Source organism: Dermacentor andersoni, chromosome 5 (genome assembly GCF_023375885.2).
Source record: "Dermacentor andersoni chromosome 5, qqDerAnde1_hic_scaffold, whole genome shotgun sequence".
Lineage (NCBI taxonomy): Eukaryota > Metazoa > Arthropoda > Arachnida > Ixodida > Ixodidae > Dermacentor > Dermacentor andersoni.
The window spans coordinates 179040492-179067833 of record NC_092818.1 but is presented as its reverse complement, the minus strand read 5'-3'; the positions used below and the strand labels follow the sequence as shown (position 1 = coordinate 179067833).

At 44.8% G+C, this 27342-nt stretch overlaps 1 protein-coding gene and 1 pseudogene across 1 annotated transcript; one reads left to right on the top strand and one right to left on the bottom strand.

Annotated features, from left to right (window-relative positions):
* Positions 1-272: 272 nt before the first annotated feature.
* Positions 273-27342, bottom strand: LOC126531675 (uncharacterized). The gene is made up of 9 exons (XM_050179326.2): positions 27193-27342; positions 24522-24726; positions 21480-21583; positions 18265-18467; positions 13039-13207; positions 10336-10608; positions 8613-8757; positions 4703-4960; positions 273-738 (listed from the first exon to the last, which is right to left on the bottom strand). The coding sequence occupies exons 1-9, from the start codon at positions 27310-27312 to the stop codon at positions 605-607; spliced, it is 1611 nt and encodes a 536-aa protein (XP_050035283.1). The 5' UTR covers positions 27313-27342; the 3' UTR covers positions 273-604.
* On the top strand, positions 9928-10107 carry LOC126532496 (U2 spliceosomal RNA; annotated as a pseudogene).

The window sequence follows — 27342 nt, the reverse complement described above, 5'->3', positions numbered from 1 at the left end:
TAAGAAATTTTTGTTTCGATCCTACCCAAAAATCCCAGAAGTGGTGTTTTTTTTTTCGATAGCCTATAGACATTTCGCCGACTGTCTATAAGCAGTCTGTGTACTTCTGGTTTTACCCATTTTGTCAAACAATGCCCTTAGGCTTTATGAATAAAGTTCGCTCGCCAGTTTATCGACCTCGAAAACTAGACCAAATGTAACGGATTTGTTAAAAGATTTTCTATATAGACCGTCAACAAACCTTATATATTGTCAAAAAAAGAAAGTTGATAAGAAGGCAATGTGGTCTATACGAAATCTACCGGTCATCTATGTTATAACGCGTAAAATCATACCTAAAGACAGCCAGGACAATGAAAGCGGTAAAAGAACTGCTAAAGAGAAAATGCTACTGTACGAAAAAATTCAAGCCACGCATGCGTTCCCTTCGCAAAGAGATACCGCCGAGCGCTATGACAACCACTCAAAAACATGTTCCATCCTGGTTGTCACAGAACCGATGCTTATAACGCTGCACGCTAGTTTATTGAACATCTACATCAAGTTCACCACGAATCGACGATGAAACAGACCCAGTCCGTGCCGTAACGATGTCGTATATGTTTCACAACTTGACTGTATCTTTGTCAGCGGCGATTTTTCTGAGCTCCTTCTTCAGAACTTTTCCCATATAGTTTCGTGGAAGGCTGTCGGTGAAAACCACGCCTCCGTACAAGTGCATGTGGATCGGGGTTATCGCTGAAAGCGCAAAAGAAAATCGTAACAAATAAACAACTTTACTCTGGCGTAGTTTTATTTCGCGTTGCTTCGTTTTTATACACTCTAGAGTGCGCTTTCCTTTAAAGAGAAATCTCAGCACTAATAAAAGCACCCGCCGCGGTCGTTCAATGTCTATGGCGTCGAGCTGCTCAGCACGAGGTCATTGGTTCGATTCCCGATGGCGACGGCAGCATTCCGATGGGGGCGAAATGCAAAAACACTCCTGTACCGTACATTGGTGCCAGTTAAAGAACACCAGCTGGTTTAAAGTAATTCACAGCCCTCCAATATGGCGCACCTCAGAACCCATTGTGCAGTTTGGGTGCGAGATTTGATATTTTGTTACACAAAGTAAGACTGAGAATGAAACAAGAGAAAGTACAGGAAAAGTTACAAGTTATATGTTTATTTGAAATGTATAAACATAAGCTAAATGAAAGTGGACGATAACTTCTCGCTCGTGGGAACCAAACCCATACGTTCCGCATTACGCGTGCGGTGCTCTGGGCACGTTAAACTCTCCAATTTAGGTTTAACTAGCATAAATGAACTAGCAACATTTCGTTTTCTAACATACGCAAAACAACCTGAGCGTCATAGGAAAATGCAAGATGAAAGTAAAATGAGAAATGTTTATATCTCCATTCGAGCAGCCTCCAGCCAATGTGCTGCGAAACAACACAGTCCATCTACTGTATTTTTCAGTAAACTTAGCGAAACGTTGGTTGAGACTGGTCGGCAAACCACAACACTTGTATCTTCAGAGCAGAAAAGAACAAACGACAAAACACAGAACAACAGGCAGAAACGCGATGCTATCCAGCTAAGGGCTTGTGTCTGTCGTTCTGCGTTTTTTTTTTTCTTTTTTCTTTTTTTTTAGAGCGCAGCTTTTAGGCGCCCGTTCCTGCGTTGAGGGTCGGTGTGCCTCGGCGTCATACCTCGTGTAGGAGTTCTCGGGCGATCTCGCCGCTGCCACCAGTTGAAAGGGCTGTAGTTCGTAGTAAAGAACTTGGGAGGAACCAGACGTACAGGGTTTATTTACATATTTTCATTAGAACATGAGATACATTCGACAGTCTAGCGTGACTCCCAAATGGAGCACGCAAGACGAAGCTCCAAACACACTGCTTCTCGAGCACGAGCACACGGCTCACTAGCACGATCACAGAGCACGCTGACGAGCACACTGACGAGCACGAACCCGAACACTTTCGATTCCCAGAACCCGAGTTGAGCGCGACCTCGTAGCCAGGTGGTCATGCTTGACCCCAGCCGGAGCCTCTAAATTCCAGAGCTGGCTTTCTTCTGTAGTCACCACTGTAGTCACCACGAGTGTCAGCAGATTGTGACGAATCCCGGGGCCCGAGGAAAACGTACCGCAAAGCCCTCTTTTGTTAGAGAAGCCCTTCTTGCTGCAGAGAGACCATGAAGACCCGGCAAATCAACCAACAATACACGGGGCGCCAAACGTGGCCAGCCCTGCTGCCGTCGCCGATTCTCCGAACAAGGCGCATGGGGGACTAACGCTGCCGTAGTCTCCAGTTCTCTGAAGGCAGTTCATGGTCGGTTAGCGCTGTCGTCCTCGCCGGTTCTCTGAAGGGCGCCACCACCGCGGGTCGATCGAAGCACGTGCTGAGATAGCTTTGCAGAGCAGTACCCCTGCAGGCCGATTGTAACACTCGTAACCGAGCGAACGAACACTGCGAAAGCTGAAAGCGAACGCAGCGCGCAGCGGGAGATGAAAGAAAAGAGCGCGAGGAGGAAAGTGGAGGATGAGGCTTTAGGGAAAGCATGAGGCGGAAAGCGGAGGAGGAGCGGAGGGGAGGCGGTCTGCGCATTCGCTGGGTGGCCGGCGGCCACCGCATTCGCAGCCGCGTGGCCATCTCATCTGCTCTTCCAGGAAGGGGGGGGGGGAGTGGGTGGCGTGAGGTGAGGACGCCTACGCTCGCCCACGGCGTCAGCTGCTGAGGTCAGTTCGCGGTACCAGCGTTCGTGACGGAGATCACTGCTCCTGCAAGGGGCGATGGCGAGCAGCTACGAGTAAGGATCGATGTAACGCCCTCTAGGTTGTTGTCGCTGCTCACAGTGGTGAACGATTTCCCCGGGGCGAAGGGCCGCTCTCGTCGTTGGTGGAACAAAAGTTCTAGAAGAAAAGCGCAGTGCCGCGCAACACGGGCTGCGCGGCTACAATATGGCACCAGAGTAGCGCGCGTCGTCTGTGTCGTCTGTATGGAAACAAAGCGCTGCATGAGCGGAAATCTGTCTGTGGCGGCTGCTGTGAATTAAACTCACGCATCACTCACGCGCTGGCTCTTGCGATCTCCTGATTAGCGAGGCACTTCGCTAATTGGGATTAACGAAACACTTCGCTTAATTTGCAATGTGCTGCACGAGACAGATTCTCCGCACCAGTTACGCTACTCACAGCGTTCTCTTCGAAATATAAACCGCGTACCTATACAATCATTATGCAAAATATTGAAACACGAAATGAAAACACGTAGACAGTTGCGCTCAAATTTCGCATTAGGAAGTATCGTAATCGTCAGTGCATTTCTTGCCAGTTTTATTTTGTGCCAAATATCAAAATATTATGACTGACCCTTGTTCTCTCGGTACAGATATCAGGCTTCAACGAATGCGTATTGGGGGAATCCGCAAAGTGCATGAAGGTCCACAAAAAGGGAAGTACAGTGGACTCCAATTAATTTGACTTTTCACTTTGCTTGCGCATACTGGAAATTAGGGAGAGAAAGCATACATTTCCATAGAACAAAACATTGTTTAGTTCGAATGCGAAAGCACGCCACTTCGGTTGATTCGACCCTACCAGCGCCCCTCATTCACCGTCTGTTAATTTGACCTTTCGGATAATTCTAACAAACCTAGTGGTTTCACAGGGAGCAAACTGGTATACACATTTACTGAAAGCAGCACGAAGCTCTCAGAGCTCGCGAGAATTACCGCCTTAGCTTCGTGCTCTGCTTTCAGGTCGATGCGTACTTTTCAAAAGCTCCTCTTGGACATGTGTCAGGCCAGGGACCCCCAGAGTTCTTACAAAACATGCCCCTATTTGTAACTTTTCTGCAGGAAACGCCGCATTTATTTATGGGACCTCATAAAAGGCGGCCTCACAGATGCCATAAATCAAAGAGCTTGCACGCCGCGATTGCAGTTGTTGCGTAGTCACGAAGTATCATTTACACACGTGGAGCTCAGTGCGTGGCACTCGTGACACGTGTGCGAAGAGCACAACAATGTGCGTGGGTCTTGGAAGGTTTTAAAAATAGCGCAACCTAACCGCTCTTAGTGTACGTGAGAACCCACGTAACGCAGGTTATCTCGTACTCTCCTTGCGTTCATTCGTATGCACACCCAATAAAGTTTGATAACTTTGCGTGCCCTATTTATAACTCTCCCTATTATGGAGTTGAAAAGGTAAGTTCGGGTTTTAAGGAGCACTAAGCCGCTTAGGTATGCCGTTTCTAAAACTAGCTATTTTGGTCACCTGACTCCCCGCAGAGCTCTCACGAGATTTCGAGCCATGCTCCCTATTCAAAAACTATTAATTTGGTGACTTTTTTTTTTAATCAAGTTTACACCTCCAAGGACGAAGTCGCGGTCCCGAAGACACTAGTACCATATTTTACTCCGCATTAAATCCACGCACATTACGAGGCAATCGGACAACACAGCTAATCTGGAAACAGCAATTAAAAAAAAAAAGCAGCAACGCTCTTTCTATACAAGGTGGTGCCGAATCATAGTAGAAATTAATATGTACTACCAACTGATCTCCACGGTGGTAAAAGAATTGTAGCGCATTATTTTCGTCTGGTAATCTTAGCACGAAACTATTTAGGCACGGAGTCAGAGAGGCACCGACGGCCACAAAGGCCGTGGTTCTGTGGCATTGTGGCACGCCACCAACATTGAAACTCACCAGCCACGTGGTCTTTGATCTTTAGGGCGAGATCAACGCTGCCGGTGGCGGGTGGCTCGGGCACGACGAAAGCTGTCGTGGCATCCTGGTACTCAAAAGAGGGCGTTCCCACCACAGCCACCTCCCTCACTTCGGCCATCGAACCGATCAGCTGCTCCAGCTCAACAGATGGCACGTGAGTGCCGCGGAACTTGATCGTGTCCTTAAGCCGGTCGACGTAGTACACGCAGCCCTCCTCGTCGTAGTAGCCGCAGTCACCTGCACGATTATCAATCAATCAATCAATCAATCAATCAATTTCTCGATGTTGTATTTACAATGTCAGGGGCACGGACAAAAAGCCGAAAAAAAAAATTTTACTGGGCCTGCGCTCTCTGCAACAGATGTGCATATTCGCATAAAAGACACACCTACAACAACTTAAAGCAATTTGGCACTGCTACTCAAATACGCAAAAGAAAGAACGCTCGATAGGTCCACAGACAATGAATACAAAAGCGAAAATTCTTAGCTGCTGTGCAGCATGAAAAAAAAACTGTAGGACACAAAACGTGACCTCTTGCTTTAAGTCAGATTACAGTAACACCACAGACCTACACAAGATGAGCAAGTTGAGCATAAATTTAAAGGTGCAAAGAATACCACATAAAAAATAACATAAGAAATAAAAAAACATTGCTGTTTAAATGAGTGCAGCAACGTTGGTAGCACATAACAGCTGGTGTCCATAGTTAGTTCGTGTATGCGCAACATGCCATCTTTCAGAGTGTATTCTATCATATTTATGATAGTTTAGTGTTAGCTTTGACAGCTGCTAAAGAAACTTAGTACAGTTGTTCATTTCTATGTTGTATCGCCTAACTAGCGTGTCGGTGTATAGGGTGTGAATGGCGGGGACACCAAGGCTATGGAAAAGAGCATCGTAAGCATGATTGGAAATAAGCACGAACTGCTTATATTTTTTTTACTTTCCAGCAAACATAGTTTCCCGATATTGGTTTCTGTTGCATTTACCCAGGCTAGAAGATGCGACAGAAAAAAAGAATGGTAAATTATTAGTTTAACTTTGTCGGTGTAAAAGGAAACCTAGTTTCTTAAGCACTCCAACAACGTACGCGGGAACTTTTTAACAACCGTATCTACTTGTTTTGTCCGTCTCAAGTAATTCTCAAGACGGACACCGAGGCCTTTTACTGACTTCAGAATGTCATTGACAGAGGCATCAATTTTAAAATCCCCTTCAATGTCTACCAACTGACTTTCCGGCCGGGAAAGTAGGGCCTTTGTTTTAGTGTTGTTTATGATAAGGGAATTTATGGTACTCCACTCGTTTAACTTGGCTAGAACATGGTTTGCGTTATCTATCTGTCTTTTGCTATCATGATATGCAAACTTTAAGGTAGCGTCATCTGCATACATGATAAAGTTAGTTTATTCATATAATGTTACAATGTCATTGAGGTCAATAATAAATAAGAAAGGTCCAACGATGATTCCTTGTGGTACGCCAAACGTTGCTGACGAGATGTCGGACGTTTCGTTATTTTTGACAATTTTCTGGCATCGAGATTTGAGGTACGTGTCAATTAAGTCGAGGAAAACACTCCTGAAATTATAGTGATTTAGCTTTTTTTAATAGTGTAGCGTGTTCGATGCGACCAAACGTCTTAGAGAAGCCTACCAAAACCTGAAGAATTAGTAACCTGTCTTCTATAACCTGTAGAATTATTTATTTTTATTTTTATTTATACATACTGCAGCCCCTTTATGGGGCTATTGCAGGAGTGGGTTAGGCAAAAATAAATCATACAAAAAGACCAGTAAACAATAACATATTAAAAATTCACAAGAATAAGGCAGATGACACAAATGAAACTCAAAATAACAGCAACACTGAGAGTCAGTACAAAAACGAGAATGAGTCAATACGCTGTAACAACAAGAAAATACATAAAATCAGGTGTGGTTAACTTTTAACAGGAAATCGTTTAATGGCAGTGACCTAATTGTTCCGGGAATTAAGTTCCAGAATTCAATAGTACGTGGGAAAAAGCTGTATAAAAATTTATTAGATCGAGCAAAGTAAGGCTTAATATTAAGGTTATGGTGACTCCTACTTGACTGAGGAATGTCTGAAGGAATATAGATGGGATGTGAGCCACGATAAGAAAAATTGACGATGCCATGCAGAAACTTCAATGACTCAATGTGACGGCGTATGGATAAAGGGGTTAGGTTCAAAGAAGATAAGGCCCGAGAGGGTGAAAAATAGTGATCATAGCGACGATATATGAACCGAATAGATTTTCGTTGTATGCTCTCAATGGAGTTAATGTCGCACTGCTTATGAGGGTTCCAGACAGGAGAAGCATAATCTAGGATTGGGCGAATTAAAGTTTTATACATTAGTAACTTAGTTTCCTTTGGAGAATTGTTAAAATTGCGCCTCAAATACCCGAGCTTCAGGAGTGCTTTAGTGCAAATGAAATTAATGTGTTTTGACCAGGACTTGTTAGGGGTAAATATGACGCCAAGATACTTGTATTCTGAGACCCTGTGCAAGGATAAGTCGTTGAAAGTGTAATTGGTCAATGAAGGAGAGGCACTATTAGAAAATGACATTATCACAGTTTTAGTAAAATTTATTTTCATTTGCCAAGTGTTGCACCAGGTACAGAAGCTGACAAATGAGGAATTTAGTTCAAGATGATCTTCTGGTGTGTTAATCACGCGATACAAAACACAGTCGTCCGCATAAAGGCGTATGTGTGAAGTGACGTTTCGAGGTAAGTCATTAATGTATAGTAGAAATAGTAAAGGACCAAGAACCGACCCTTGGGGTACACCAGATGACACGTCAACAGAAGAAGAATTAGTTGAATTATAACATACGAATTGTGACCGATGAGAAAGGAAACTGGCAACAAACTAACCAAGTGAGAATTTTTCAAGATCATGTTAAGCTTTATTAAGAGATTAGAATGCAGTACAGTATCGAAAGCCTTGGAAAAATCTATAAATATAGTGTCGACCTGGGTGCCGATATCAAGGGCGCAGAGGATGTCGTGTGAGAATTCTAATAGTTGTGTTAAGGTGCTGAAACCACTGGTGCGGTGTTATTCTGTGTTATTGTTGTGTTATTCTGTGTTATTTCATTCTGTGTTAAAAGCACCGACTCAGTTGATAAGCCCTTCCTGAGATCAAATTGTGATTTAGATATTACGTTGCACTTTTCACAAAATGGTGTCATTCTCTCATTGATTAGTTTTTCTATGCCCTTAAAAAATACAGACAGTATCGATATTGGCTTGAAATTCAATAATGTATCTTCGTCTACGCCTTCAAATAAACCCCTAACTTTTCGAAGTTTCATTAACGTAGCAAATATGCCTTGCGAAAGAATAATGTTCTTGGGACTGAATAATTCGAGAGCTCTAATATATACACTGATACGCTACTTAAGCGATGCAACATAGAAATGCACAACTGTGCTAAGTTTCTTTTGCATCACGTCTAACGCCAGCAATGCGAACTAGGTTCCAGAAAGAGATGACAAAGAAAATATGTTAGAGGAAAGGTGGGAAACAAATTGAAGAGAGAAAGAAACAGTTCAGTGGCGCTCAACGGTGTATCACTGTTCAGCGTCACTGTTCAGTGCAGAATAAGGTCAGTGACAAAGTGGCGTCTGGCCAAAACGCTGGCTGTCGGTGACCCCTGGCTTACCGGCGCACGTGAACCGCCGTAAACCTTGTGCATAAAACAAATCTCCGCGAACTGCATAAAAGTATTGGATTAACCACAGCATTTTTCTTATTTTCTTTCTTGTTACTGGTGTGCTGATAAACGGTTTCAGAACCGATGGCTTTTCTTAAAGTATCAAATTTGTGACATCAATACAAAAGTCACTCACCGGTTGAAAGCCATCCTTCAGAGTCGAGGACCTGCTTCGTTGTTTCCGGTTTGTTCAAGTAGCCCATCATAACACTGGGAATTCTGACACAAATTTCACCACATTTTCCAGCTGGGAGGGGCTCCCTCGTGTCGACATCGACAACCTGTCGGGAAAGGAAAGCGAACAGTATACAGTTTCTAGTCCTCAAACATGTGCCAACAGAAGGCATGACAAACTATTCTTATTTCATATGGCTACGACGCCCCTTGCGAAAACACCACCTCGGTGCCTGTCGTAGACGTATTATTAAAAAAATTGAAGTTACAAAAAGCTAAAGCGAGAAATTGCAAGTATACATTGCGAAAAAAATAAAGCCAGTTATGCCACAAGCAACGCTCATCAAAAGCTGAAACAACCTGGTGGCGCAAGACAACTAAGTGATGCCGCAAGCATCGAATTGCAGAGGCTGCCCCCTATTATTTCAAATTGAGAAAGATGTGCACTATTTTGTTCATTATTTGAAAAATATAACTACAGCCAATTCGAAAGTCGAAACTGAATCCGACAATAGTTGCAGGCTTTTACGCTCCTATAGCAAAGAAATTCATGAGGAGACTGGAAACTCTATGATGACCTACAGTGATGTCATTGCTACGACGACATGGACGTGGGAAAGATAAACTGAATGAAAGGAAGTTTAACCTGAAGGTGTGAATTTTTCCACTTAATCGATTGTGAGCAATCGTGAGTAATTGCGCAGTAACTTGTATTATATTTCTCTGAATTTTGAAGTTTCTATGTGGCTTTTCTTGTACGCTATGAAAGCTTATGCAACATGCGACTTGCATATACATGTGACATATACTCTATACCTGCGTTTTCTGTCAATTTTTCTTTCACCATGTACTGCATTCATAGATACTAGTTTAAAAAAATATCTACAACTACGCTCCGTGCTTGTCGAAATTTTGCATGGAAGCATGCATAAACAAATAGATTTCGATATTAAATCATTCGTCTCCTGCTTCACCATAAAGACATTAAATCAGAGCTTGAAAAACCATGAGCCATTCCACTCTGTGAAGGTGTATGACCAGCAAAGCTGTTTAGCATACGACACAGATGTGACACGGAATTTTGAACATAAGTATGGATTCAGTTACCGTGATTTTTATATACATTCGCGTGAACAACGGGACCACCACCCCGAGGAGCCGCAGGGAACCAGACGCGCGTGATGTTTTGATGGGACCCCCACCACGGGAGAGCGGAAGGAAATGAGATACGCAAGCGCTTGGAACGCCGACAAGGAGAGGGTGGTGCAAACGTAGACATGGCCGACGCGGGTCAAAGTGTACTATCTGTTCTGATCAGCTTAGTATCTCATACGGGCTATATTTCGACCTAAGATATTAAACTTATTTTTCCAAGTTGGCAGAGTGCTTGAAGCCTTCTTCACCTCCGCCGCGAGTCGGCCCAGTATCGCACTACCTTCCGGATCGGCCCACGGTTTTTAGTCTACGGACATCAACCCGCTGGAAACTATCCGTATACATCTTCGCTGTAAAATGGAAAATATTGTCAAGCAGTATAACCATAGACCCTGTTTTTCCTGTTTAGCTTATTAGATCTTGCAAGTTTCTCACATTCGTACTTAGCGCATTTCAGCGTGGGAGTAGTTTTAAGGCAATACCAACGTAGCCTGCGCCTTAGGATCGTCTCGGCAACGAGTAAGCCTCACCTTGATAAGCACGCCGGCTTGCGGGTAGCCGAGGAAGGAGACAGTCGTGTCACGGGAGGGCGGCGCTGTCACCACGCCTGCGGCCTCGGTGAGCCCGTAAGCGTGGCCAAGATTGCGCAGGTCGAACACGCGTCGCATATTCTCCACTGCTGAATCGGGCATCGTGCCGCCGATGCTGCCCACGTAATTGACGCTCTTCAGCGTCTCGCCCGCGTTCATCGCTTCGCGCAGCAGCAGCTGTACGTGCGTGGCGGACACGCACAACGTCGTCACCTGCGCGAGACCGTCATGAGTATCAGTAGTTTGAAGGAACGCTGCAGAGCAATATTAAATTAAGCTAGATTTGTAAAGCTTCTAGAATACCAAAATACCTTATCGTGAGCGGAGGCTATGAAGCCAGTAGGGAACACAAAATACAGAGAGAGGGAGAGAATTATTTGAAAGAAGGCAGAGAGGTTAGCCTGAACTAGAGCGCTCCAGCCTGCGATTCTGCGCAGGCGAGAGGGAACGAGGGCGTAAAGATGTGATGAGGGATGATGATGACATAGAAGAGGGACACACAACGTGAAGGCATGTTAAGCATTTTGTTGACAAACATTCAGAAATGTCACCCATCAAGCCACCACCGGGTTCCAGACCTTGGCTGCGCGGTCGATATAGTTCACATGAAACTTTAGAAAAAGGCGCAAAGAAGAGGCTGGTTTGTGAGCTTCTCCTGCTTGAGCAGCACAGCCACCAAGAAAAAGCTTTACTGCAGTATGTGAAGAGTTGCGATAAGCGGCTCCAGCACGACGAGCGCCTGCACGACGCTTCTAGCGGCCCGAGTCCGGAGAACGTAGAGGATCACGCGCCTCGGTTCTAGCAAATATGGCTCAGCATTTTTTCAATGCTTTCGTTCTCATTAGACCCATCTCATTGCTTTCCTGTAGTGTATAGCCGGCTTTATTGACCCTATCATTCTTGTCTTCTTCGCATAGAGAACCACTACGGCTAGGAGTCATGGCCGTTGTGGCCATGACACCTAGAGAGCCAGGACATCTGGGACATTTGAAAGAGCGGGAGCCAGGACAATTGGACATTCGAAAGAAGACGCATCACAGTCAGCGGTGTCATGTTTTCCACCGCCAACGCTGGAAAGTCACTTCACTTAAACACTCCTCGCGTCACAAAACCATAAACATCATCGTCTTCATCATCATCATCATCTTTTTCTTCATCTTTTTCTTCATCACTTATACACACAGCGCTCACGTGGCCTATCTTGAGCCATTTTCGGCACTCAAGAGGCCTCGGAACGAATGATCGAACACGGTGTATCACGTACGCCAATTTTACAGATGCTGGTAATATCAAAGAAGCAAATACTAACTTGATGCACCGGGAGTTCCCCAAGCGGTGAATCTCAAGAATGCGCACCTATGAACTCATAAGGCTCCTGAGGGTTGCATGGTCCGATTTCAAGGTCCGTATCGGAAATCACACCACTCATTGGCTCCTTCCGGTAAGTAATAAGGAAGCGGACAGGAACTGTGATTAATTAGTTCTTAACTTATTCAATATATTGCTAACATTTTTGCATCTGCCACCAGGATTTTCTTCTGAGCACTGATCCGGATTTCGTTGACTTGTCCAGAGGCCACACTTTCGAAATATTCCGCTAGAAATAGGTTGCTTATGGGGTTCATGCTGTGACACAGAGAGCAGCACGTAAGAAATTATGAAGGGTTGCGGCAGACTCTGATTCGATGAAGTCAGCTCACTCGACATTCGGCGCATCTCTTTATTTATACGGTGGCCCACGGTGTACTCGCTGTCGGAGTCTACGACTTCTGGCGTTGAGCTCTACCAGGAATTGAGCTGGTCCGAGCTTCCCAAAGCACATTGTCCAAAAAAATGAGGGATGGAGTAGACGACTGACTTTGCAGCTACCCTTGACGTGATATATTTCGATTGCGTCTGCTCGTAAATAATTCGTTATTCGTAACGAAAGTAGTATTGCATTCCATTTGAAAGTAAGCAAAGGACGAATATAGAAACCTTTGGTATCTTTCCCTACATAAAATAGTATGCCCACGAACGCGAAATTACGCCATCCCGTTGGTGCAAGTTGGCGCGAAATTTAAAAGCCGGAAGTTTGACCCACCCGAGTTCGACCCTCCCTTTTTTCTGACAATAATCCGCCATACCATTCTGTCAAAAAACAAAACAAAGTATGCCAGCAGAGTTTGTAAACAACAACGTACCAATTTCAAGATCATTTTATTCATGACGAAAATAGGGATGCCTACAGGAGGTCCCATTTCTGTTTCTAACTACGGGACCTCTTTCTGTATACACTTATCATGTAATTATCCCCATTTTTCTCATGAGCAAACTGAAACTGAAAACCAGTTCAAACTATACCTTAGAAGTTCTCTTTTTTTTTTTTTTTTGTCAGTTTAGCCTCACTCCAGATCGATAATAAAATTTGCACGGGACTTGCTAAATAAACTAATATACCGCTGTGCAAGATGTTTACCGATTATGATAAACAAACCACGTTCGTCGCTGCAGTGTCAGTTCTGAATAAATTACCTGAATATACAAAATCAGCGCTTCTGGATATAAAAAGAAAAGCTACTGGAAGAAGTGTCTGCTCTGAACTTGTGTAGGAACACCCACTGCGGAAATTCGTTCATTCTCACCTGTTAGAACATGGCTTACCTTATGCTTCTTGATTGTCTCCATAATCTTCGCACTTCCAAGCTTTGGATTCATGATCACTGACGTCGATCCCGCGCACAGTGCGCTCATGAAGGTACGAATTGCACATACTAAGTACATGTTCCACAATACGATCAGTACGCTTTTACCGCCGGAAGACTTCATTGCCCTGAAAAAAATAAGCAAGGTATGTTCACATGGGTGACCATAAATAAAACATGGCACTTAAGAAAAGAAAAAAAAAACAATGATTTATTACGCGTGACTGGCCGATTTGCTTATTCTTAAATGATCTTGAAATGTAGCTTGATACGAACAATACTGAACGCGCCCACCGTATCAGAAAATTTGCTTCATGACAAAAATAGCCTGTCATTGTTGTCAAACCAAACCACTTCAGAACAAAAGAAGATAGCGTGCGCCCCAAAATTGAAAGGGACACACCACGTAATTAGAGAAGATATTCCTGGGGGTCGGTAGCGCAACCCGGACGAAGGACAAAAGGAAGTGGCCGAGGAAGTGGACGAAAAAGAAGGTTGCGCTGACCCCTCCTAGGAATATGTTCAGTCATCAACTCGGCCAGCTTGGTGTGTTAATTAGAGAAGACTTCGAACCTGCAACGTGCTATGCGCGCTCGAGGTTGTTGCCATTTATCAAGCCTCAAAAATGTTTTCAAACTTACCCCCGATAAACTTTACGTTGGCGAGGGTTTTTATTCTTATTTTCTATATTTACTTTTTTAAGCAACCTCTACAGCGCGAAGAAATTTTTCACAGCATCCGAAAACACCGCTCCCTAGAAGCACTGAGCTGCCTGGCCATAGGCACCAGTCGCAAATGATGATGCATTGGAGATAGCAATACTGTGACTTCCACATATAAACCACGGTATTCATCACTATCCCTCAACATTGTCTTTGCTAACAACCGCAGTATTCTGCCCAAGCGTGATCACCTACACAACTCTATAGCTGACACTAACGCCGACATCCTACTCATTACAGAAACCTGGCCACCGGAAGACCCATTGAATATTCCGAAAGTTTTCCCCGAAACCCATGATTCGCGCTATATCATGCCGATCGCATTTAACAGAGGAAATAGTGCCCCTGTAGCTGTTCAAAACGAGTTAGCAACGTTCACTAGTATGTCATGACACAAGCCTAGTGATATCGTGGGTTTGTGTTTACAGCCACTTCGAGAAATCAGACTTCGATATCTGTTACAGGCCAACCGATAACCAACCGTTCTTTTGCGCATGCCTTTAGGATGCTCTAAAAAGCATCGAAGAAAAGTATCACGAGAAGCCCATGTTTCTTCCCTGCGATTTTAATTTTCTCCATATTAGCTGGTCCGTGTTATCTACCTGAGGGGAAAGCAGTGATGCTCCAGTGGATACTATCACATATTAGTATTTCAGAAAACGTGAAAGCTGCTGCTCTGGAGGCGTCAGCGGAATACCTTGACTGCGCTCATTACATTTTATGCAAACTCGACGACGCTAGACTCCTTATACGCGCCTACCTACAGCGCTCACACCCGGAAGAACGTGTCATCAAGGGGTCGTACCCTACTCCAATGTCTGGCCCTATTCATTAAGTTACTCATTGGGTGTGTTAATGTCGCACATCGCCTTCACCGACAAGGACGTACGCCAAGCCCTACGTGCCTGGCTTGTGGACACTAAAGAGAAACGCTTTAGCACTTGCTGCTATAATGTCCAACATTCAACAGTTGTCGAGATGTGCTGCTGAAAAAATTCCGACAACTTAATGCTGATCGAACTGCGCTTAATGATATTTGTTTCCAAAGGTCGTGCTTGAACTCGATATGAGGCTCACAAATCTATCTGCACTTGAATTCCTGTCAACCACGGAACGATACTCTCGTGTGTAACGCTCTTACTCTGCATGTGACTGTCTGATGTGTTGTGGTGTGCCTTCCTCTCTTTTTTCCCTTTCTTTTATCTTCTCTTTTTCTTTTTTTCTCTCCTCTTCGTGCGAGTGGGCACGGTGTCCATTTCAGGAGACAATTGCTAGACCACTTTTCTTTCTCTCTGTGTTGTTTGTATAATGTACAATATTAATAATAATAATAATAATAATAATAATAATAATAATCGGTATTCATGAAATGAGTCAAGAATTTCGCAGCATGACGCTAGACTGACTTAACTCAAGTAATAGTAAGTCCTACAAGAGGAGATAACACTCTTGACTTCTTACTCACCGACCGCGCTGGCGACATTAGTATACGTTTGTTAATGGTTTCCGGTCTCAATGACCATAGCCTTATTCATATAGGTCTCTAGCTACCACTATGCAAAACACTCCTCACAAGAACCTAATAACACATTACAACAGATGAATTAACGAAAAAAATAATAACGAACTTGCATACTTCTACAATAACTTTCCAAACATATACCTTGACCACAGTGTGAACGCAAATTGGTAATAATTGAAGAACACACTATTAAGCCTAAAAAAATGGTAGGCGACTCTAATATTCGACTTAGGTGTCCCTTGGTGGCTCTCGCACCTAGGCGTTGGTGTCCTTTAGGTCGAGCGAGCGTACGTCTTTCCACTAGCAGGATATGCGGGCGAACAGCGAGGGAAGGCGAGGAGGAAGCGCAGGGCGCGCCACATGGCGGAGCACAGCTCCCTAGAGAGCACGGCTAGAGAGCAGCGCACAAAGCGCACCTTACCCGCCCTGTCCGGCGCTGACTTCAGACCATGTAACGAGCGCGCGCGCAGCTGTTGCGAGCAATCTAGCGAGCGAGCAGGTGAGTGCCGGGAGAGGAGAAGTGAGAGAGGAGGGAGTGACTTCGCATCCGCTCTGCTAGGCAGATGTTTAGTCTATGCCAGGCATACTGCTTCCCATTAATTAGACGGCTAAATATCATCGTGAGGCTCATGGCGCGTGAAAAGACAAGGACGAAAGAAAGATGTGACACACACGCGCGCTAACTTTCAACAATCTTTATTTCAAGCAAAGGACCCACACATATATACAACTTTTTCGCATACATCATCATACATGCGCTGTTTGCAAAAAAATACCTTACACACGATTACGCAGGTAAGCTAACTCTGCGGGAAAGGGTAATTGATGGTTTTGAGACACAGTTATCCCCTAGCCTGTCAATCATTTCTGCGTCGATAATTTCGCGAGTTAATCTTCCTCGGGCTCTTCCCACGATGGAGCAGTCTCTGTATGCTGGAGCACACGTCGAGTGGTCACCATCATCCGCCCCGACAACAGCGCACTTGCAATGCCTGCAGGGAGCGTCAAGGAACCCACCCCGCTTTTCTGCTACATTATACCGGTGTTCCTTTACCGTTTGATGAGTTTGAGGGAGCAGTTGTTTACAACCTTCCTTTAAAGTGTGGGAAAAACTACGTGGGGAAAAGGGGAAGGTGCCTCTACGAGCGATTAAAGGTACACCAGAATAATGTAGCAGAAAAGCGGGGTGGGTTCCTTCACGCTCACTGCAGGCATTGCAAGTGCGCTGTTGCCGGGGCGGATGATGGTGACCACTCGACGTGTGCTCCAGCATATAGAGACTGCTCCATCGTGGGAAGAGCGCGAGGAAGATTAACTCGCGAAATTATCGAAGCAGAAATAATTGATAGGATAGGGGATAACTGTGTCTCAAAACCACCAATTGCCCTTTCCCGCTAAGAGTTAGCTTACCTGCGTAATGGTGTGTAAGGCATTTTTGCAAACAGCGCACGTATGATGATGTATGCGAAAAAGTTGTATATATGTGTGGGTCCTTTTCTCGAAATAAAGACTGTTGCAAGTTAGCGCCTGTGTGTCGCGTCTTCCTTTCGTCCTTATCTTTTCACGCGCTATAAGCCTCACGATGTCATACCAACAAGCCCAAATCACTGCATTACAGCTAAATATCATGCCTTCTTGTGTGTGACGTCATTAGTGACGTCATTACTTCCGCTTTCTACTTCTAGGTTTCCAAAAATTTCGCCGAAGTCGTGCTCACGTGGCGGGTCTCTAAAGTCTACGATTTTGTGCCTTGGTGTGCGGTATTCTGGGATTTCTAAGTAATTCTAATTACTCCAGACACTTCAGTAACTTGTAATAAACCTATGCTCTAATATCATATCTATAATGAAACCCATGATTTTTGTAATGTACAATTTTTTTGTGGTTCTCCTTATTTATATTGAATTTCGTCCCCGGTCGTCTCAGGAGCTGAACTGGAAGTGCTCAAGAAACATTAGTGTCATTCGATGCTCGTGCCACTAATAAACACCTTCCTGCCACTCTTGCGAAAACAGATTCTAACAATCTTTGGTTGAAAACAGGCACAAAAAGATTTCTAAACCTGAAAAAAGCGCCTTTTGGAACGACGAATAAAAACAGCGGGCCAATACATGGGAACGCTGTCAACTTCGCGCTTAAGCATTACGTAAAGGAATTAACGGCCGCTAAAGATAAGTTTATTTCCTCTGACTTCCTCGTGATACTTCGATCGAATTCCAATAAACTCACATTTATTTTGCTAAATCACGTACTGGCCAGCTACGAATCATTATTCAAGATGGTAGTCTTGTCAGTTTTGAAAACTGCACCACACCCCTTAATGACTTCTATTGAACAGTCTTTACAGCAGCTGTTGACACTATTACAGAACCACTGCCAAGTACTTATACTTATATCATTGCCATGCCAGGAATCCAGATTACCGACGAAGGCGTGTCTAACTCTATTTAAATTATCCTCCTCGTCTGGATGTGATGAGATAACCCCAATATTGCTTAAAAATACAGTCTCCGTATCCAGCCAAATATAGCAAATTCTTTTTACTGAATCTTTAGAATCTGGAAACGTTTCTGAGGAATGGAAAATGCTAAAATTTTTCCTACATTTAAGTTACGTTAGCGTGACTTCACCACGAACTATCGACCAATACCTTTAACCAGCATTCCGTCTAAACTTCTAGGGTATATTATTGCATCTAACATAATGACCCCTCTAGATTCAATAAACTTTTTTATGCCCTACAGCGTGATTTTAAGAAATCACTGTATTGCGAAATCAAACTAGCCAATTTCAATCAAGATTACCACAGTACCTGGAGGACAATCTCCAGGTTCATTCCATATTTTTAGACTTTTCCAAAGCTTTTGATCGCGTGTCCCACAATAATGTGCCCATTAAACTACCTTCCATCCGCATTTGCACCAGTTCAATAAGAGCACACCTGATGTTTTCGATGGCACAGACAAAGCTGTACTGCGACAACATCACTCCCTTGGCCTCTCCCGTGGTGCCCGAAGTGTAGGCGATGGCGCACAGTGCCTTCCTCGTGTCCTCTTCCTGCAGTTCCTCGAGCGCCATCTCGGGGAGCCCGCGGAACGACGTCACTGACACAAAGCCCGGCGTGTCTCGCATCACGAATATCCTCTGAAAGACACCGACGACACAACTGCCACCTGAAGCGTGCACAAAAATGGAGTGTACTGAGTTGGTGCATCGGTCGTCAGATTATGATGATGATGATGATGATGATGATGATGAACACTAACATTGCTGCATTCTGCCTTGCGCCTCTGATTAATGAAATCGGTAAACTTCAGTGAGCGCAGAGCACCGGGCAACATCAGAACACGACGGGACAGTGAAACGCAGGTGACGACGCCGACTTCAAGTTACTGAAGCTGCCCCCATGCCTTCATATATCGCGGAGACTACAATTCTAGTTCGTCGTAAACTATCGTTATAACAGGTTACGTCGAATAATAATTAGAAACCTGGAATTCCGCTAATCATGCCGCCTGACAGTCGCGCAATTTCGCGCAATTGAAGGATTAGTCAAATAATGCACACTCGTTACTGTCACGTTGTTCGCCAAGTAACTATGACGTGTAAACTGCCTCAGTTATTTGTCAAGAGCCCAGCTAGCCTAACCCGTCCTTTCGAGGTCATGCTTACACTTCAGAAGGGTATTTGAGAAGGGCTTGAGAAGTATTTTTTACACTTGAGAAAAGTATTTCTGTCGTATCGGCCTTGCCGATACGACAGAAAATAAAGAGGCTCTAATTAGACTGATAGCTGAATCAACAAGAATTGATAGCCTCGGTTTTTAGTGTGTGAGCATCCCTTGCCTATGTCTGGAAAAAAAGAAGAAGACATTGTTTTTAAATGTTGAATAGCCTGTGCATGGAATCTAAGCCCTTTCAGTGTCAGTATATGTGTGTGTATATATCAATACATATATATATATGCTCCCGCCCTGCTCCAAATAAGTTATCTGTTGAAGTTAGCGCATCTGTTGCACCCTTGCTACGGTACTTATTTCTTGCGATTCGTTTGCCGTATGGTCATAGCTGATACAGTCTCCGTATACGTTTTCTTTCTTTTCTGTTTTTTTTTTAATCCAAAGCGGCGGATAATAAGAAAAACATATGTAAAAATCGTAGCAGGCAAAGTGTTTAGCATGACGACTATTACGGCTACGGCACCACCGCTAATAAGTAGAGCATTGGTAGTCAAACGCTGTGTGCTAAAAAACTAAATCTGCTTCACTGGCAACATCTAGAAAAAAAAACATAATCGTGAAAAATAAAAAATAATCGTGAAATCGTGAAAAAATAAATAATAATGATGATGATGATGATGATGTCTGCGGCAAAAGCTACGAAAGCTGTCGCACGAATTACCCATGAGAACCTCTAATCTCACCACCAGTTCCATGTGTGCGACTGACTGCCAGTACTTTAATATCAGTGACCGGGTGATCTAACAGGTCTTAACTCTTTTCTACCGTCCGAAGATCAACGTTAGAGACTGGGTTGTAGTTCTCAGCCAAATGACAGCTATTTAGATTAATTGATTGATTGATTGATTGATTGATTGATTGATTGATTGATTGATTGATTGATTGATTGATTGATTGATTGATTGATTGATTGATTGATTGATTGATTGATTGATTGATTGATTGAAGTTGTGCAGAGCAGTGTGATTCGGAGCCTGTATCCTATGACATGCGCTCTCCCGACGGTTGTCCCTGCTGTTTACTATTCAATCCACGTTTCATGTGGAGGTGCGGATGCTCAACTCGACATCCGCCTATTTAATTTGCTCGCCTCTCAGTGTTTTACGGTTGATCCCGCGCAGCGTCACCGATTTTCTTTCTAGAAGTATTTGTAGGAAGCTTAACGATAAATGTGGCGAAATGGGCATCCTGGTAAATATTTGAAAAGGCGGCAGCGCGAAAAGCAAAGACACGGACGGAGACAGGATGACAAGGACGAGCGTTGAACTTACAAAACAAGATGATTTTGAATGGTTCACGAAAATATACGTGCTGCCCGAGCAAGGGGTTGTCATCTGAGCATGGGTAAATATGCCAGCTCGTTGTCTACAAGCGTGATGGAGGCCATGCTGATACATCCCTCCTCAAGTCTAGAGATCCATTCAAATTCTGCGATTTCCCGTGTTACACGCGTTTTACTCCTCTTAATAACGGAAGTGTTTTGAAGGTTGGGCGCACAGTCCTTGCAAGTCAGTCAATGACTTGCTAGTAAACCTTCAAAATATTTTCCTTCACGCACATCTTTTACGTTGTTGGCGTGCTCCCTTAACCTATCGTTACCACATATTTCAGTTTTGCCAACGTACACTTTTCCACACCTTAAACGAATTTTACAGACTACACCTTCTGCACACTCAACAAAAAACTGCCTGTGCTTTGTGCCGCAGTCACGCTGCTGGGTTGCCGCCAGGTCGGTCAACCTGCAAAGCTCTGACAGCCTGTTGGGGGCAGAGAACATTATCTTTTTGATGAGATTATATTTTGGTTGTTTTAAATTGTGAAGCGTAGGTCATTGAATGTGAAAGCAGAAAGGTGAGCCTACTTGTCCTAACGCACGAACTCGCAGTCAATGGCCAAATCAGATTTTTAGATATCCGGTTCCGGTTTAAATGTGTTGGTGTCTGCTCAAGCAATGAACCGCACGCCAACAAACCACTCCTGCATTTCAAGTTCACCCGCACTAGTCTCCTTAAACGAGCTATTGCCACGTTGTGCCTGAAGAACGCTCTTGGCAAATCTTGCCCGCACTGTATCTCAAATACTTTCAATAAACAAGCTGAAAGATTGCTGAGTGACGGGTGTCCTCAGCACCTCCTCATTTCGATCGCAGAGGGCCTTCTCGAAAAGATGCGCACAAACCCGCAAAACGTGCGAAGCTCGCGCACAGCGCAGGCAGACGGCAGCTGTAACACCTTACATTCACACACTATCGCACAATCCGAAAAAAGTGGCCCAGCGTTACGACGTGTGACCATTCACAATCATGTTGGTGGAAGTTCAGCGCTCGTTCTTGTCGTCCCGTCTCCGTCCGTGTCGTTCTTTCTTGCGCTGCCGCCATTTCAAAGCTTAATGATAATTAGGAAACAGTAACAGCGCACCTTGAAAAGAGAATCGGACGGTTCGCCAGTGAGAGACGCCAGGTTGTCGTTATCTGTGAGGCAGAACGATGCTTCGGCGTCCTTGACATGGTAAACTAGCTCACCTGTTAAGAGAACGAGAGAACAAACGGCTTACTTTTTCATGTATCAGATACAACACGTCTGAAATCCGACAGGAAGAATGTTGAAAAATATAACAAGAAGTTATGCTGTTTTGCATTTCGAAGGTACACTTTGGCTACGAGAGAAGCCATGTAGAAGACTCCGTAATAAAAAGGAGGTTTAGAAATAACGGACCCAAAAACTGCTTGCATATTGAACATTTCTCGTTCTTCATATGCGTAGTGGCACAAGGGCTTTTTTTCTTTTCTTCTGCTTTTTTTTTCTTTCTTTCCTTTTAATAGAGGTGTGTTGCGTACACAAAATTTTCCTAACCTTGCGTATGCTAATAAGGCCCGTCATTAATCAACTCTTGTGTAAGCGCTTAGGGTTCTTTGCCATTTACCTGCATCGAAAATTCAAATCAGGGTTGTCCTGCCGAAATGCTTTCGCATCGCGCCCCGATCAGAATATACCGCTGCGTACCTCGACCGGTTATCTTGAAGTGTCCGGTCAAACCACAGTCTGTCATCACGTGCGCGGACCTTTACAGGCCGCAGCATTATGCTACACAGCTCCAAAATAATATTAAAAAGGCAAAACCACGCGATTCGCACGTATCCGAATGCCAGATTAGCTGCAATGACTTTGAACAGCACTTCTTTGAATGGAGATTACAGGCCGCGAAGTTTGTGTGCACGTGCATGCGGCTACCACGCATCCCTACTCTGACTACATCCGACACTTCAGCGCCTACTTATACCCTTGCAGATTTATTAAAAACCCTGGTAAGCGTGGGCGGCCTCTAATTACCGTAAATGTATGTGGTCCTATCACGCGGCATGCGTTTTATCAGTAATCGTATTCAAACAAATCGATACGGTTTATGCGATATTCGCCCATACGATCACTATTATTTTTAAAAAGTCGACTCAAATCATCCTAATCAACGTATTTAGTGGGCACTTTGTAATTAAGACATTGAAGTCAGCCAGTACTCAACGCTTAAACGTTTGCTAGAAAGTGTACTTTGCAACAATTTCCCGTAATAAGTGCTCATATTCTACAGTGAAATGCGTTGGTGTTACGATTAATGCTTCCACCCTGTGGAAAAATGCGGTGAGAAACACTGTTACCAGGCACAGCGACACGTTTCCTGCCACATTTAGAGTCCATATTTCTAAAAGCTAGTGCTATAGGCACAACGTTTATAGCAAACGGTTGTGCTTGTAGTTTTGGCTGGTTCCAAACGTGCAATTACAGCATGTCCTATAAATTCTCCAATTCAATAGTTGATCAGTAACATTTCATAAATCAATGATCGTTTTGGCGATTATCACAAAAATTCTGATGTTCACCAATGCTACAACACTTTTGTCAGCGAAATAAGATATTCCTTGCCTTTGAATCCCCTGTTCTTACTTATCCAAGACAGCCGTCGCAGAAACGAGAGGCATGTGTACATGCTGAAGATTACGTAGCGCGTTACGGACAAGGACACCAGAAAGAAACAGATTATACACACACGGCGCTAACTCGCTACAATATTATAGCGGGAACTCCCGACTTTGCTTATACAGACAAGTATTGCGCATGCCTCAAAATAGACTGCTCTACGCGGGTGTTCCCTCCCAGGAACGCAAGTTTTTATGCTGACGGCGCGATTGGTTTCACACTGGCGTATCTGTCTCCTATAGTTATCTATTGTGTTCTCTCTTGGTATATTCGATTTCACTGCACTTTCTGCTCTAGTGGAGCACTTTCGTCCTTGATTTTACAGATCAGAGCACGCTGCCTGCACCGCGCTCTTCGATTTTGACTTCGTGCAAGACAAGTTCTGCACGAGATCACGGTTCTCCTGCACTCGCTACTTTCGAAAAGCAGGTATCATGCGACCTCTCGGTAGCAGACAACATGGTGCAGCACAAGTTGAATAATGGTGCAAGCACGTAAATAGCTACCGCTTTGGTTACAACAGTTCTATAGCTGGTATAAGAATCTGAGATATACGTACGATGCCTGAATGGTTGAGGACAGTATGTAGCGTCATGTGACGCGTTAAATCGCTTTCGATCACATGTGTTTCTCTCGGAACGCGTTCTCTGACAAAAAATAACAGCATCCACGACCGTCATTCCCTTTTCACGACGGAGTACTATCGCAATAGCGATTATTGTAATAACGAAAAAAAAAAAGTTCCCTGCCTTTTGCTACCTGCGAATTTGTCGAAAGATGTTCATGAGAGGCCTGCGCAAAGTTGATGGGAGGTGATGCCAGATTGCAGAAGCATGTCCGCACAGGAGCAGAACACTGAGCACAGAATACTTCAAAGCAAAACCGTTCTCGAACAGTGAGGAGCAGCACCAAACCAAAAAGCGCCTGTAGAACAATGTGCCGACAACAGCAGACACTACGATACGCCTCGCCGGATGCTGCGGCGTGTCACAAGAGCAGACGCTTCGACGCAATGCGCCAAACGCGCGAAACCGTCAAAGTAAACAACAAGGCTTGCACTTCTCTATTCATTCTCGAAATAAACGTGCAGCGTTAGTGCAGGCACCGTACTTGAACTTTCTGAACTGGCACTGCACTCTGCTGCACTCGCGCGGTACCGCAACGAAACTAGTGCGGAAAGTGCAGTCAAATCGAAGAGGTTATCTGTTCTCTATCGGAAGGCGCTCACAATATTTCTAACTTAGGGGACAGATGCGTCAGTGTGGCATCAATAGCGCTGACCACTAAATAATACGTGTAGTGTAGTCAATCTCGAGGCGTGCGCAGTACTTTTATCGCGCCGTGAGTGTATCATTTGTTTCTTTCCGGTGTCTTTGTTCGCAACGCGTCACGCGTATACCTGTACCACTGGCACACCAACAGGCCCGCATAGCAACTTTAGTCAAATACACGCCGCAGTTTCGCAGGACGGTATAGTGGCACACGTACGCGCCGTCCTGGGCCCGCTGGCGAAGCAGGCCACGCATCCGGAGAACATGAGCGCCAGGATGGAGACCAGTGCATCGGTTGAGTTCTCCACGGCCACGATGAAGCGGTCGCCGCGCTTAACGCCGTGCTTGTGAAAGCCCGCGGCGTATTGGCGCAGGCGCGTCAGCAACTGCGCGTAGCTCATGGTCTCCTCCTCCCCTTCGATCTTGAAGAGTACCGTAGAAATGAAATAGACAAGTAAGGACGATCACGCGACGGTTTACGACTGTGTAATACCAATAATTAAGCGTTAGCTGTGGCGCTTTAAATGCAATTCTAATTAAACTTGCAATTAAATTCTAGGGTTTTACGTGCCAAAACTGCCACTGTTCGCTCACCGTGGCTTTGTTGTCAGCTGCCCAGTCATCAAATTGGCAGCCCAGCATGGGCTGTACCGACAGCCGACGACAGCGGTGGAGATTGAGTGCGCTTGCTCTAAGCCGGTGCGCGAGAGTGACAAATTCTGGTCTATAGAAGACATGAAGTGCATTTGAAGAACGTAATTGCATTTCCAAGGAATACGTACGTTTCCTCTGTGTGTTAGCAAATGCCTTACGATGACGCTTTGGTTCATAAAGAAGTTGTACCGTACTGTGTATCCTCACCATTTCTACTTGTTATTTCTGTATTGCAACGCGCCTCTTGTTTTTAATTCTGCTTATACCTGTTTTGTTGCGAACTATAGCTGCGCAATATTGAACTAGTGCTCTACGAAGTGTATAAAACAGCTGTCTTTACGCCTGTGAAACCATTCTTGAAAAAGGCCGGTCCCCGGCCGAAACTTTCAAAAGGACTTTTTTTTCCACGTGGATTTGACCAAGCTTAAGTAAAGTTATAGCTAGGGTTTTACGTTCCAAAACCACGATCTGATTATGAGGCACGCCGTAGTGGGGAACACCGGAAATTTGTACCATCTGGGGTTCTTTAACGTGCACCTAAATCGAAGTACACAGCTGTTTTCGCATTTCGCCCCCATCGAAATGCAGCCGCCGTGGCCGGGAACCGATCCCGTGACCTCGTGCTTAGCAGCCCAACACCATAGCCACAGGTGTGCGTGTGCGTGCGTGCGTGCGTGCGTGCGTGTGTGTGTGTGTGTGTGTGTGTGTGTGTGCGCGCGTGCGTGCGTGCGTGCGTGCGTGTGTGTGCGTGTGCGTGTGTGTGTGTGTGTGTGTGTGTGTGTGTGTGTGTGTGTGTGTGTGTTTGCGTGTGTGTGTTTGCGTGTGTGTGTTCTTGCGTGTGTGCGCGTGTGTGCGTGCGTGCGTGTGCGTGTGTGCGCGTGTGTGCATTTTTACAACGCGCATGTTGAGAATGATGAATGTAGGTATTATTCATATGGTGAATATTTGGTGAATGTCATATTGTTATTTTGTTAGTAGATCTGTTCATTACATGAACGACCTGCTATTTTTCTTTTCATTTATAACATTACCGAATGTTTAGTTTAAATGGCATCTGTATGCTGTCAATATTAGGGTGTTCTGGGACTAGCCAGGCTGCTTACAGCTTCTAGCACGGAAGATCATCCAGATTTTCATTAAAAGACAAAGTTCTAATTCGAACTTGTTCATTTAGAAATATAGTTTGAAAGTCAGTGCAGTTCGTGTATTCTTGTAGTCGGTGTCCTGCTTAGAGCCTTCCCTAATACAGCTACCTGTGACGTCATGAATAGCGAGGCTTATAGGCTCGTGACTACTTAACGTTACAACAATGGCAAGATAACCGCAGGACAGCGAGGAGAAAAACATGCACAAGCCTCTTAATTGTGTCCCACTTGCGACACGTGGCGTTTAGCGTCCGAAGGCCAGAATATGATTATAAGAGAAACTGTAGGTGAGGGCTCCGGAATTATTCTGACCACCTTGGGTACACTAACATTCATCCAAAGCTCTGTGTACAAGCATTTTCATTTCCGTCTCCGTAGAAATGCGGCTGCAGACAGCCCAACCGGCGACTTCGTGCTCAACAGCAGAACAAGGTAGTCGCTAAGCCGCCGCGCCTACCACCCCGGATGCGCTATAGTCTAACCGCTGACAGCAGTGCAAAACACTGCTTTCTAAGGGGCGGAAGGCGAATATGCAAGAACTGTTAGCGGGAACGAGACAGAGGTTCTAGTAATGTCCGATGTTGCACGGTTAGAAGGCCCACAATATAAAGCTCTATGCATCAACATACATAGTGTCACGCTGTCGTGACGGTGAAAAATCAGACCACGGCTCATCTGAGAGTCACTCTCAGACGCATCGCGGGGTAACTCTTTACTTGGCGAACTTGTCCCACAGAAACAAGTTGCATTCAGGCGCAGCGATAGGGACGAACACAGGCGTCTATCGTCGAAATCTGATCTACGGGTCAGACGCGTCGGGCTGTTTATGCATGACTTATCGTACATTCCAGCGTAATCACTGGTGCTCACGCACGTTCAAGAATGCCCGCCCCTACTCGCGTCACGCATGCAATCTGATTACACAAGATTCGGCGACAACATTCGAGAGAGTTGCAATGTATGCACGCGCGTCTTGCACCGCTGTTAGCTTGTTAGTTGTTAGCAGGTAAAAATCAGTCCCCGCATAAAGTATAAATAATGGTCGCATGTCAATAGCAAGCACGAAAAATATAAGAGAAAGGCACTTACAAAAGCCGTCCTGTCCGCATACTGCCTTAGGAATCCTGCGACGAAGTTGTACAACGTGCACTCCGGTATTTGGACTTCCGGGTAAGGAGAGTGCACGATGCGGTCCTTCACGAGAGGCATATGTGTTCAAATGAAGTGCACGCTTGTCCC

What these genes read in the sequence shown, in the direction of transcription:
- LOC126531675 (XM_050179326.2), bottom strand. Translation starts at nt 27,312, where the DNA reads ATGCCTCTCGTGAAGGACCGCATCGTGCACTCTCCTTACCCGGAAGTC. An exon ending in ATGCGGACAGGACGGCTTTT is followed by an intron (nt 24,727 to 27,192) that starts GTAAGTGCCTTT and finishes GTACTCTTCAAG; the next exon opens with ATCGAAGGGGAGGAGGAGAC. An exon ending in AAGCCGGCGTGCTTATCAAG is followed by an intron (nt 8,758 to 10,335) that starts GTGAGGCTTACT and finishes CTTTCCCGACAG; the next exon opens with GTTGTCGATGTCGACACGAG.